This window comes from Nicotiana tabacum, chromosome 20 (assembly GCF_000715075.1).
Source record: "Nicotiana tabacum cultivar K326 chromosome 20, ASM71507v2, whole genome shotgun sequence".
NCBI classification, from domain to species: domain Eukaryota; kingdom Viridiplantae; phylum Streptophyta; class Magnoliopsida; order Solanales; family Solanaceae; genus Nicotiana; species Nicotiana tabacum.
In genome coordinates, this window is record NC_134099.1 from 163,134,045 (window position 1) to 163,148,573 (window position 14,529).

General features: G+C 33.4%; 1 protein-coding gene across 2 annotated transcripts; it reads right to left on the reverse strand.

Annotated features, from left to right (window-relative positions):
• Nucleotides 1-657: 657 nt before the first annotated feature.
• On the reverse strand, nt 658-4,217 carry LOC107783083 (protein TIC 20-I, chloroplastic). 2 transcript variants are annotated; one of them, XM_075241045.1, is made up of 4 exons: nt 4,060-4,217; nt 2,592-2,763; nt 1,640-1,693; nt 658-1,451 (listed from the first exon to the last, which is right to left on the reverse strand). In XM_075241045.1, the coding sequence occupies exons 2-4, from the start codon at nt 2,740-2,742 to the stop codon at nt 814-816; spliced, it is 843 nt and encodes a 280-aa protein (XP_075097146.1). In that variant the 5' UTR covers nt 2,743-2,763; nt 4,060-4,217; the 3' UTR covers nt 658-813. The 2 variants fall into 2 exon arrangements, with proteins under 2 accessions (XP_075097146.1, XP_016459538.2); XM_016604052.2 differs by lacking the exon at nt 1,640-1,693.
• Nucleotides 4,218-14,529: the final 10,312 nt, after the last annotated feature.

Below are 14,529 nucleotides of genomic sequence, written 5' to 3' on the forward strand. Positions count from 1 at the left end.
AAAATTTAGATAATATTATTAAGAACATAATAAAATTTAAAAAAAAAAAATTCAATAGTAATAAATTATATATCTTCTCATATATTACAAAAAGAAAGCGAATACTAAATATTGTTTAATATAATAAAGAAAAATAGAACAAAAAGTTATTCACTGACTATATAAGTACGTTTGATTTAATAGAGATTTCATTATTGGGTATATTGTATTGACAAATAAGATGACAATTGAATTTTATTAAAGCAATACGATCTAATAGGATCAAACAAGTCTGATCATAATTTAATTTAATTAATATTTTTTTAATATTGACCGCACATCGCGCGGGTACGACTACTAGTTTTGTTAAAGCCAAATGAGATTTTAATGTTGACAATAGTTGGCGAGTTGCATATTTACTTTAAGGATTATATTATTGGCTAGAGTTCTATTGTACTAATGAAAGAACTACTTGAGTCAATTTATAAAGGATTTAAGCTGCTTTTCTATGAGATCTTGTTTGATTACAAGCTTCTTCGATAGTGAACAAGTGAAGAGAGAGCGGAAAGCAGGCAAAGATAAGAGAAAGAAAGAGTAAAAGGGATTTAGAATGCTCGGAATAAATGCAATTGAGATTAAGAAAACAAACAAAAAACCAATTTGACAGCAATGAGAAAATGGAAGAGGAAAGAACAACACTCGCATAAGTTTAGTTTTACAGGTCCATTATATAAAAGATTTAAGTTTTACAATCCAAAACAGACTGATCATTTGCAGTTCCATCCAGCCTCAATGTTCTATCTAAAAGGCATAAGAAACATATGTTGGCAGCCATTAATCATAAGGTATTTGAATATAAGCTGCATCACAGACAAATGGAATGTCTGCATACATCCCTGCGAGGGCGCATCTTATGCACTCTAAAACAGTGAACAGATAGGCAAATGCGACGGCAGTCCAAAAATGCATGCCAACTTTGCCCCAGTACACAGCAAGTGGCATCCAACGGCTTATAGTCCCGATAACCTGCAGGGCAATCTCAAGAAGCATCCCCATCACCACATGGAATCTAAAGAAATGAGGCCATTCCTTTCTCCTCACTACACCAAGATAAGCAACAAAGAAGTATGCCATTAGAAACCAGCTTGGTAATCTTCCAATTGCTCCCAGGAAAGGGTATGTCAGAAACTCAAGATCTTCCAAAAAGGGGTGGAGATGATATGCCGTCTCAGCATACATCCAAGTCTCGTGAAGAGGCATCAAATAAGGGAGGCATGCTAAGGTTCTCCACCACCACTTTGGCTTTGTGGTCATCGCAGGGAATCTGTAACTATATGGGACATCTTTTGACGCTCTAGGGGCAAGGGAAAATTGGCTTCGCCTTGGTAACTGGGGTACAGCGTGCGAAAGGCCACCATATTCACCACTGAAAAGAGGTGATGATGCAGAAGAAAGATCAAGGAAGCTGAATCCTGCACCGACAACTCAACTTTAAAAGTGTAACTAGCTTTAAATTCTTTCAACTACTAGAGCTAGCGAAAATCAATTATACTATGAGGTTGTAGAGCTGAGATATAATACTTAAGCATCTGTCAACCGCTTTGTTCTCTCTATCATGCTTCTTATAATCGGAATGCTAAAAGAATTACATTTGACTTACCATACAACTTTTGTCCTCTAATTTTTTTACAGTATTCCAGCTTCGCACATTGGTCTGTTTGAAGTGTATGAGAACAGTAGAAAAAGTGAATGGAAGGATACATATCTCTAATAAACAACACCATCAAGAAGGAATCAAGCCATTTCAGTTTTTAGTTTGAAGTCTTTGAGGAAAAAACAACTACATATTTCTCCTTAAAGACGGAAAAAACAAGAATACACCTTTAAGAATATAACGACATATCTCCATAGCTAAATCCACTTCCTAACTTCCTTACATGCATTTTAAGAACTTATGAAGTGGTGGTAGTTGGTGGTGGTAGTGTCTGGTGATAGAGGTAGTTGGTGGTAGTAGTGGTTGACATGGTGGCTAGCGGTGAAGGTTGTCACTACTCACTAGTGGTGGTTGGCGGTCATGGATATGTGGTGGAAGTTCGTGATTGTGGTGGTCCTACGGTGGTAGTTTGATAGAGCAGTGAAAAATGCCACTGGGATCTTTAATTGAACTATGTCTTTAATGATCATGCGGTGGTAATGAATAGAGTAGCGATAAAATGTCATCTTCACAGGAATCTTTAATCGAAAGTCAATGAATCATACCAATTAAGAAAAAAGAAGTGGTTGTAAAAGGAAAAAAAAAACAAATGCACTTAATGAGCGGAGATCCCAATGATTGAACCCTTCATTAAATAGAAACAAAACGAGCTACACAGAACCAACATAAAAATCAGATTTATTCTTTGGAAAAAATCAGCTTTCTCAAGCTAAAGAGCTATAGCCTGCTGAGGACTTCGCCCCCTCATTAAGAGACGAAATATCATTCTATTTTTTGTTGCAGTTATTGCATATGATGCAACAGCAACCACCATTTCAATAACACATTTATTATAAATCATAAATACATACTGAAATAATGACAGGCAAAAGGATCAGCACAAAGATGTCATACACACCTTTGGAGCAGGATGTCGGATAGCACCGATGAGGTGCTGGTGAACGTCTAACACATGAGGTTACAACCTTAGAAGACAGCAGCAGTGAACTGCTTGATGATGCAGATCCATAGGACTTGGAGAGGCTTAAGGAGCACCCATTTAGGATCATATTCAAGCCCTTGGAGATGTTCTACATAAAAGAAAATCGGACAGAACCACAGGGAATGGGGGTTAAAGACCAAGCAGACAAAAAATCCACAAACTCTATGGAGAAGTATTAGAAGCAAACGTAGCCTAAACAAAGCAAATGCATATACAACTGATTGAATATCAGATGCAGACGCTGGAAGTATTCTACCATCAGTAATTAGTAAATAATATGGCAAATCCCCAATACAATAGAAGTTTGTCTTTATGCATGGAAAGAAATACTTTCCTGTCTCCATAACCCTGCAGTACAACTATATGAATTTATGGCCAACACAAACCATTAGTAATGCTCCTCGTGGTTTCAAATACTATAAACTACAGTTATTTAGTACCCATTCAAATTGATTTTACATTCAAATAGCCCCTACACTATTTAGTAACCAAAAAGAAAGGGGGAAAACAACAACAACAACAATAAACCCAGTATAATCCTACAAGTGGGAGGAGGGTAGCGTGTACGCAGACCTTACCCCTACCTTGAGGGTAAAGAGGATGTTTCCGATAGAGCCCCAGCTCAAGGAAAGATAAAAAGAAAGCACTACCAACAAACAGTAACAGCATCAATATAATAAGAAAACAAAGCAAAAGATGTAGTAATAAAGATATAACAATAATAGAATAGAAGACTAACTACTAATACTACTGGTATGGGGAAGAAACACTCTCGATTACGTACTAACCTTCTACCCTAATTCTCGACCTATACACCTTCCTATCAATTGTACCCATTCAAATTGTACATTCAAATAGCCCCTACTCTACTTAGTAACCAAAAAGAAAGGGGGAAAAAGGTGAAGTTGTCCAAGGCCCTCAAGCCAGAAAAACTTCAATAACAAAATAAGGCCAGAAACACTCAATTTATTCTGTCAGGTGAGTGTATTTCAAATGTTGAGCTTGAAATAACTGAATGGTTTGGATATTACATTACATTAGGATGCATAAAACTAATAAGAAGCAATTGAATCGAAACTAATTGAATTTTTTAAAATCTAAACTTTTGTTATTCAAAATTTAGAATAAACTTAAATTTGACCCCATAAATGCTTCAAAATGGCAGACTCAACAACATTACTTTCACAACTATCATATTTAAACCCCCTAAATTCCAATGTTACAAGATTATTACATTGTGGAAGTCGACAAATAGTTGTAAAGGCGAAGACCATAAAATTGAATAATAACAAATGCACTCATTTATGCTTCAAAAATAGCCCTACTTCCGCAAAAACACAAAGGCGAAAAAAAAACATTCGAAACAGAAAGAAGGATTAAATACCTAGTTGAAGGCATAGAGAAAGAGTAAGAGATGTGCGGGGTGCGAGTGAGTGCTCAGAACTTATCTGTTATGGTGGATTACTGGATTATGAATTAGAGGAAAACGAGCTGTCAATGGGCCACCGCTCACTTCTAAATTGAGCCCATACACCACAGGACAGGGAAAATTGGGTGGGATAGCCACTTTTGAGCCGGCCATGGGGAAGTGCACGGTTGGTTAGCCACTAATAACATATTCCCTCCGTTTCAATTTATGTGAACCTGTTTGATTGGGCACGGAGTTTAAGTAAAAAATGAAGACTTTTGGAATTTGTGGTCCTAAACAAGTTCAAATGGGGCCCAGAGTATTTGTGTGGTTATAAAAGCTTCTCATTAAGGGTAAAGTTGTAACTTTAAGCTAAATTGTTACCAAATTTAGAAAGGGTTCATTCTTTTTGGAACGGACCAAAAAGGAAATAGGTTCACATAAACTGGAACAGAGGGAGTATGTAATTACTTTTAAGTCATTGTTTAAAATGTCTTTAGCCTTTAGTCACTGCTTCAATAAACTTTACCTGCCCGGACGAAAACACTCTTTTGCTCATAAAGTTCAGGACCAAATGTCCTTAATTTTTGAACTTACAACTCTAAGTTCAGGATTTCAGGACTACATGTCCTTAACTTTTGAATGTGCAACTCTAAGTTCAGGACTACATGTCCTTAACTTTTGAACTTTGAACTCGAAGTTCAGGACCACTTTTCCTTAAGTTTTGTGCTTGTAACTCTAAGTTAAGGACTACTTGTCCTTAACTTTTGAACTTGTAAGTCTAAGTTCATGACCTATTATCCTTAACTTTTGAGCTTGTTAGTCTAAGTTCAGGACTTTAGGACCTATTGTCCTTAACTTTTGAACTTGTAACGGTAAGTTCAGGGCCTATTGTCTTTAACTTTTGAGCTTGTTAGTCTAAGTTCAGGACCAAGTGTCCTTAACTTTTGAACTTGTAATTCTATGTTCAGGGGTGTTGGTTATGTCTATGGCGGTTATCTCCAATTCCTTCACTAGCTGAAATGGACTACAAAAGGTTTTCCTTTTTTGTTTCTGTTTAATTTCGTTTTGTTTTTTCGTGAACGTATATTGATGTGGAGAATAGTAGTTTACAAATATGTTTGTAGTTCTGACTGAATATTTTGATGTGGGGTTCACTTTTCTGGAAAAAGAAAATGCAAGTTTTGTTTTTTGTATTGCTTTTCTTCTGAAAACAATAAACTTCTCACAGACGGCGGCATAGTTCTTCTTCCTAACATGAAAGAGATAGGAGAAAGGGTAACACGGTCTTTTCATATTAATTTTAATAGATTAGTGGCTACTATTGCTAAGCATTGCAAATGCTGAATAAAAAGTAAATACCACTTTAAAAAGTGGCTACCCACATAATTTTTACCGAAAATATTCCACTAAATGCTAAAACTTTTAAGCCCAACAATTGCAATTTTAATAAACAAGAAAAAAGAAGAAGAGAGAAATGGAATTAATGTGTTTGAAAACGAGAAAAATGAACAAAATAGTTGTTAAGCAACACGTCTTTGTTAGCTGTCAAGCACCTCCTTTACCTTAGGGGTGGGCATAAAATCCGAAAAACCGAATTCCGAACCGAACCAAATTAATTTGGTATTTCGGTTTCGGTTTTTTCGGTATTTCGATCTAATTCAGTACTGGATTTTCGGTATTTCGGTTCGGTTCTCAGTATTATAATTTTACAATTTCGGTAAACCAAAATACCGAAAATTTGGTGAACCTATATAATATATATGACTATATCTTTTATCTAAGCCCAATTACCTATATAATATATATGACTATATCTAAGCCCATAGCCCCATACGGCCATACCGTCCCACCCACTCCCAGCTCCCCCAAGCCCAATTATCCAAGCCCATTACTCTTCCTCTCTAATCTCTTCTCTTCTCTTCTTTTAGACCATCTGAATCAAATTAGGGCAATAGGGCTTAGGATATCATCTGAATCAAGAATCGACTGCGAGTCTACGAGTTACGACTTACGACCAGTCGACAGTCGAGCTCGAGTCTCATCTCATCTTCACCGGTTAACTTCACTACTTTTGTAAGTTTTGTAAGTCTCATCTCATCCCAGTACTCTCTGAGGTTTCTTCTGAGTTTTTATATTTTTAAGTTTTGAACTTTTTGAGTTCAGAGTTGAGACGCATAATTTTTTTAATTTCTGATTTTCTGCATCAAACTAATTTAGGGTTATAGGCGGCGATTTCCAGCTCGATTCGATTCCTCACTCCACACAAATTCCGGGAAAACGAAGTGTCGAAGACGCTGCTGTTCTGTTCCAGTGTTCCGAGCTCGATTCAATTTCAATTTCAAAGGTATGTTTCGTTTTCTTTTGGTTGTACTGCTGATTGAATGAACTGTTGTTCCGAGCTTTTCCCTTTAGTAGGCAAATATCATCTGTATCACGTTCATGCTGTTTAATTCATTTGCTTGTATAATAACAGTTCCTCAGAGAGTACTGGGATGAGATGAGATGAGACTTACAAAACTTACAAAAGTAGTGAAGTTAAAGGGTGAAGATGAGATGAGACTCGAGCTCGACTGTCGATTCTCGATTCAGATGATATCCTAAGCCCTAATGCCCTAATTTGATTCAGATGATATCCTAAGCTCGACTGTCGACTGGTCGTCAGTCGTAACTCTTAGACTCGCAGTCGATTCTCGATTCAGATGATATCCTATTGATTCAGATGGTCTAAGAGAAGAGAAGAAATTAGAGAGGAAGAGTAATGGGCTTGGGGCTTGGGGGAGCTGGGAGTGGGTGGGATGGTATGGCCGTATGGGGCTATGGGCTTAGATATAGTCTTATATATTATATAGGTAATTGGGCTTAGATAATAGATATAGTCATGTATGTTATATAGGTTCACCAAATTTTCGGTATTTCGGTTTACTGAAATTGTAAAATTATAATATCGAGAACCGAACCGAAATACCGAAAATCCAGTACCGAATTAGACCGAAATATCAAAAAAATCGAAACTGAAATACCAAATTAATTTGGTTCGGTTTAGAATTCGATTTTTCGGATTTCATGTCCACCCCTAATTGTCATCCATCCTTCGTCAACTTTGCTAACTCTTATAAGTATTTGACTTATAACGACAATTGAAATGTATGAAAAAGTTTTAAAAACTATACAAAATTAAAATAGTATTCTATCTATTTTATTTGACATCACACTACTATTGAAAACTCTATCCTTCTTTTGCTACACCTTTTTAAACATTTATTCAATATTTTTAATTATAAAAATTGGTGACTTATAATACTTATTAGAATTGGATATTTTTACAATAGACTTAATAAATGAAATTGAAGATAATAGTAAAATTAAGGGGGAGTGTTGTTTGCTGGACGAAGCGGACCAGTAGCCACGTTTAAGTCCGTTATTTAATTATATTCGTAATTTACAATATATTTAAAGATTAGTAATTCACCTAAACTTCAGGACTAAGTATCTTAAATTTTTGAACTGTCAATTTGAAATTAAGGAGTTAGTGTCCTAAATTTTTGAGTTGTCAATTTAAAATCCAGGACACTTAGTCCTGAATTTTTGAACCGCTAATTTAAGATTCAAGACATTAGATTTAAATTTCTGGACATAATTTTCGAACTTTAGTACACGATATCCTGAAGTTTGAACTTTGAGGCTTAAACTTCAGAATATCATATCCAGAAGTTTGAGCGAATTGGCTAATCTTTAAATACGTTATAAATTATGAACATATTTTAAACAACATGATTAAAAGTGGCTATCTGGCGTAGTTTCCACTTGTTTATTGGCTTCAGCCCAAAATGGAAACTGTACTATTCAAGCATTTTAAGGCCCATATCTATATCTATCTATATCTATACTATATTAAAAGTACGAAAGCCTTTAGCGAAATGTTGTTCGCCTTTTTTACCCTTTAAAAATAGACTTTATGTTAGACAAAATCGTAATTTAGTTATTTTTCTAAATTTTATGAAATTGAAATCAACTAAAATTTTGGTTATTGAATCATTCCTTATTTGAATTGCGTATAAATTGTAAAATCCTAATAGTTTTGACATCCGAAAACTATTATTTTAGAGAAATAGGAGTATTACGTTTCTTTTTCTTACGACAAAATCAATGAAATGTTTGACATTATTCTTATTACGGGGCACTTAGAATTCTAAGGGACGCTTCTTACTATTCAATAGAAGTGAGATGTTTACATTTAATTAAATATTTTTTAAATTAGTGAATGTATATTTTAATATTATAAATAATTAATAAAGATAAAAATATTATTCGAGTAGGAAAAGAGTTAAAAAATAATTAATATTTTTATATTCTATATATCTATATTATTATAAAAACATGAATAAAATGTTGGATTACAAAAATAACCTTTTAATATTAAGCATAATAACTTACAATAAAAGGACATAATCGGAATTCTAAATATTAGCCTTGTAATCTTATTAGTGTTAGGACATAATACTATACGTTAGGAATCCTACAATGATTACCTTTATGAATTAGATTTTATTCTTTTTATTTAAAAAAAACCAATGTATGTTACTACTAAAATTCATATATAAAAGAATCAAATTTACACTACGCAATGTCAGCACACTCTTATGAAAAGTTCAAGAATCTCCTTAAAAGGACGTTTCGTAAATGTCCAAAAGTCACTTTCTTTTATTTTAATATTATTAAATAATTAAATAAGGTACATTGCAATTATTTAGAAGGTTATTTCAATAATTTTTGTTATTTCAATAATTTAATTTTAAATTTTGGGGTTCCAACTTTTATAATGACACATGATGATTTAAATATTTATTTATATGAATGAACAATAAAATTTAATTAATAAGATAAATTTATATATATAATAATACAAATTATTATTATATGCGGGAAGCAAGACTCAGATGGTTCGGGCACATTCAGGGGAGGAGCCTGATGCACTGGTGAGGAGGTGTGAGCAACTGGTTGTGGTGGGCACGAGGAGAGGTAGAGGGCGACCTAAGAAGTATTGGGGAGAGGTGATCAGACAGGACATGGCGCGACTTAGGATTACTGAGGACATGGCCCTTGACAAAGAATTATGAAGGTCGAGCATTAAGGTTGTAGGTTAAGAAAAAGTTCTGAATATTTCAACAGCACAATAAAGTGAGCCTAGCCAGTTAGGAGTTAGTCTGAGGATGCTATTGGTCGTTTACTGATGTAGAACTTTATCTGTTGGTTTTTACTATACCATCCATCTATTTCGTATTTCGTATTCCGTATTTCGTATCTCTTATATTCCTGTTATTTTATTATGAGTCTATTGGTGGTACTAATATATCGTCTCTTGTTGCTTTCTTGAGTCGAGGGTCTCCTGGAAACAGCCTCTCTGCCCCTCGGGGTAGGGGTAAGGTCTGCGTACATATTACCCTCCCCAGACCCCACTTGTTGGATTATACTGGGTCGTTGTTGTTGTTGTTGTTGTAATAATACAACAATCATCTAAAGTATAATAACTCATAATAAAAGGACATAACCAGAATTCTAGACATTAGCCTTGTAATCCTATTAGTTTTAGGACATAATACTACACGTTAGGAATCCTACATGATTACCTTTAGAAATTCCATTAGTGTAATTATGTTCGGGCATAGATATATAATACTACATGTTAGCATGTAAATATAATAAATTTAGGAACATGTTAGATTTTCTATTAGTATAATTACTTTCGGGATATGGATATATTTTTAGACATGTAATCCTATTACTTTTATGATATACTTCTTAAAAAATTTCTATTGCTAATTTAATTTGAAAACGTATTATATTGTCTAAATCCATTTAGAAAAACAAGAGAGCCTATATTATTATAAAATCACAAATATAATATTGAATAGACCAAAATAACCCTAAAATATTAAACAGAAGAACTCACACGGAAATGACATAGTTGTAATAACTTATTTTTTAGAACTACAATAACTTCTATGTTAATTTTTTTAATATTTAAGATTTTAAAATTAATACAATCTTATCTATTGGATTCTTATTAAAAATATGCAGGAAAGTTTAATAAAAATAAAATTTCATAAGAATCCTCCATAGTGGTGGTAATACATTACCACTCTATAATATTCAATACCAAAAAAAAAAATGCTAAAAGGATTGCATAGAGCGTTGAAATTGAGAAAAAAATCCCTGCAATAATATATTATTATATTATATCTGAACTGCTCTCTACTCAAATAATATTTTTATTATTATTAATTTTTCGTGTAATGTAGAAAAATATATCCAGTTATTAAAGAACAACTAAGAAAATTTTTAAGAATATAAATGTATGAGAAAAAAAAAGATTGGTAAGAGCCAATACTACTAATGATTTGCAAACATAAAGATCTAAAAGTGGAATGTCAAATTGATCTTTTTACTCTTTAAAAATAAATTTATGGTGGATAAAATTATAATTACGGTTAAATATTCAAATATGAGATGAACTATTATTAAGAATGTAAATCAATAGAAAATAATTATAGTTTATGTTAAACCAAATAATCAAAAAAATTAATTAATTTTTAGCAAGAGAATCCAATTAGATTATTTTTTAAAATCTTCATATGAGTAAAATTATTTTTCAAGTTAAAAAAAGATTTTAAGGAGGTGATTTCTGTCAAGTACGAAAAATTGACGAAATCAGAAACCGTAAAAGCTAGCTTGCCTTAATTATACTTATGACCTCAAATGAAAAATACTCAAATGACAAGAAATATAAAAGTAAGAACAGATTCAACATTCAGTGACTTCTTGCTTCGTGTCGGAAACGAAGAAGAACGTCCAATAAAAGATGATTTGGTTCTTGTAGAACACTTGGTTATCAACCCCAATGGTAATAATAATGCATTTAATAAGGAGAATATTTTCGTTATTGGATTAAACACAATTTAGGAGAATTATATGATTGAAATTAAAGAGCTATCTTAGATAGTAAGTGTAAGCACGTGATTTTTGCCCTATGAAAGAATTACTCCCAAAAAATTCAAAAATAAAATGATTTTCCTTGGTGTGCAATTTTGTGATTTTTTTCTTTTTTGAATAATTATTGTATTTGTCTGCGCATGTTTATTTGTTAAATTAATAAAAATACAAAAATATATCGCATTTTACATGTAGGATTTAATTCTACAATTGTTAGTAATTAAGGTTGTTTTACAAAAATTAAAAAATTACAAAAATAGGCATCTTTTGCATTTTTAGCATTTAATGTCCAAATATATAATTTTATGCTTAATTATTACTTAATTGTGCGTTAATTATTATTGGGAGTTAATTTGCGCTTTTATAACTTAATTTAGTTCTTAATAATAATTTAAGTATTTTTATAATTAGTTTTAGAAAAATAAAAGAAGAAAAGAGAGCGAAAATATAAAGAAAATCGGAATTGGGCCTCTTCTTCAATTTCAAACCACAAACCCAAAAAATTGTCCAACCCTCCCCACGACCCGGTCCATTTCAAACCGGGTTGACCCGGCCCATAACCCAAAAACCCCAACACCCCCCCTATCATTTTTTTTTCAAAACACAAAAGAAAAACAAACAAAAAAAAAAGAAAAACCCTAAAAAACCGAAAAACTATCCGCCCCCCCTCTCTTACCTTCTTCTTCTCCAAACCTTCCAAACCCCACCTCCCATGGCTGCCCTTCTTCCCCCCGCTACATTGCTGCTTCTTCTTCTGCTCCGACCAGCAGCTGCAGCCACCCAAACGCTGCTGCTGCTCGACAACCACCCCTTCACCCCTTCACCACATAGCCATAGCTGCAACACACTCACACGCGCACAGCTTCCCCCGACATCTACTTCATCCCATCATCGTCCCCATCTAGGCAGCCATGAACGACCCCCTCCAGCTTCATTTTCTTCGCGATGCACCCAGCAGCTCCCAGCCTCCATCATTGTCGTCGTCGAACCCCAGCAAGCGCGACCATAGTCGCGAGCTCCGGTCACAGTCGCGAGAACCAGCGGCGACCAAACGGATGCCATCGCCCCTGCTGCGTCGTCCAGCTGCTCCAGCTTCTGCCTCATCGACTCAGCATGGACATGGCTGCCTCGTCCAGCTTCTGCCTCATCGACACAGGCATCCATGCTGCCATTACGTCGCCTCAACATCGAGCTTCTACTGTATCCACTACGTCGACACAGCCATGAATGACCAGTGTCGTCATTTGTTCAAGCTTTGGTCCGTCGAGTCTTTTGTACGTCAACTCGAGTTGGTCGTTCAACGAAAGGTTCCGTTTCTCCATTCTTAATGCCTGTTGTTAATTTGTAAATGCTTTACATAGAAATGACAGCCTTGTTGCACCCCCGATTTGTTTGGATTTGTTGATAAATTCATGAAGGTGACAGATTCGTGTTTATTATGTTTGAAGTTTGTTAGTTCTTCATCAAGTAATTTAATCTCGAGTGTTTATTTTAGTGTGAATCGTTCATTTTTGTTATGATGTTTGTTTGATTTAAGTTGAAGTTAAATTGATTATTTGAAGTTTAGTGATTTGGATAAGTTTATTTGTTTTGTTTAAGCTTAATACAAGTTTAATTCGAATTTGAATAAAACTTGCTTGTTATTGTTGTTGAATTTTTTCATTTATGTCCATACTTTGTTTGATTGTTCTTGAATCCGAAATTAGTATAAGTTTGATTTTTTTGTTTATTGTTTATCATTTATGATTATTTCTTGAGTTTGTCTCATAATCTTGTTTAAGTTTAATATAGGAATTGTTGGTTGTAATGTTGTTAGATTTGATTTTAAGTTCAAATTATTATTGAATTTAGAAATCTAAATATACTTGTTTGTTGTTGTTTTTGTTGAATCTGAAAGTAGGTTTGTTTGTTGCTAAAAATATTGTTCAATCAAAATTTTAGTTGTTCTTTGTTGTTCATCATTTAGTTTGAATTTGTTGTTCGAATTTGTGTAGAAATTGGTCATATTTGCTATATTTTGTTTGAGTTTGATTGATTGATTGGTTATAGCTGATGGGGGTAGTTTGGTGAATTGCAGTACATTCAGGGGTAAAATGGTAATTGCAATAAGGTCGGAGGGGTAGTTTAGGAATTGTACATTTTGTAATTCTTTATGTTAAGCATGGGGGACAAAAGGTAATGGGGTGTAGGTGATATAATTGTTTAATATAATGGGGGACAAGACATAATGTAGTGGAGAGTAATATGGTAATTGTTTATGATAAGCATGGGGTACAAGATGTGATGGGTTGGAGTTGATATATTTGTTTATTGTAGTGGGGGATGAGTGAGAAGATAATGAGTTTGGTAGGAGAAAGTGGTTGATTTATTAATTGATTAAAGGGTTTTGGGATGGGATATAAATAAAAGAACTTGATCAGATTTTTTTAAAAAAAAAATACAGAGGGCACACAAGAAAAAGAGGAGAATAAGGGAAAGAACGGACAGAGAGAATAAGAGAGAAAAAAAAAAGAGCTGAATATTTAAGAGAAAGAAAAATTCCGAAAAATATTAAAACTTTCAAATAAAAAAAAACTAAAAAAAATCTTCTGTTTTCTTTCATTGTTTGAAATCAGCATTAATTGTTGTTGTTTCATCAAAGCTTGAAGCTTTTGTTTTGGGATTACTACCCCACCGGTTTGCAAACTCTGTTCCTGGGTTGTTGTTGCTGGACTGTTGTTGCTGTGTTGTATTGTTATTACTGTTGCTGATTCTCGTCTTCATCTTCTTTTGTTTCCAATACCAGGTACACGACTGTAATACTAGCTATTGCAAGCTAATAATGTGGAAGCATGAATACATATGAAGAATGAAATTTTGAAGTTTTAATTTCGTTTTTCTTTGTTCCTTTTGTTGATTGTATTTAAGCTATTTCATGTATTACTGAATAATAATTGGAATAAGAAAATAACATAAGTTAGTCTTTAATGAATCGGTTTGGCAAAACGGGTTAATTCACTAGTTATGAAGGTTTCAAGATTATCAACAGTAGGTTAATCATGAATAAATAGTTAAATTTAGCTAAGGCATGAATTTAAATTAAATTTCGTAAATTAGGCATTAAGGCATGATTTGAGTTCAAGCAAGATTAGAAGAACATTTAAGTCTAATAAACTTTCTAATAAGCTTTAGTAATTATGGTTAAATCTAGTTTCAAATGGTTGTGAATAATTAATCTCAATAATTTTTTTTAAAAAATTCTGAGTTGTATTTGATTCTTTTGGATATTAGTTGTCGAATTTTTATTTTATTTATAATTTCGAAATTTTGATTAAAATTCCTTTTTCATCAATATTTGTATTAATCTAGCAATTAGCATGCCATGTTTTCTTAAAATAATAAAAAAGCTAGTAATTAATTAGGATTTTCTTTCTTTATTTTAGAGACTAATTTTTATAGAAAAATGTAGTCGCT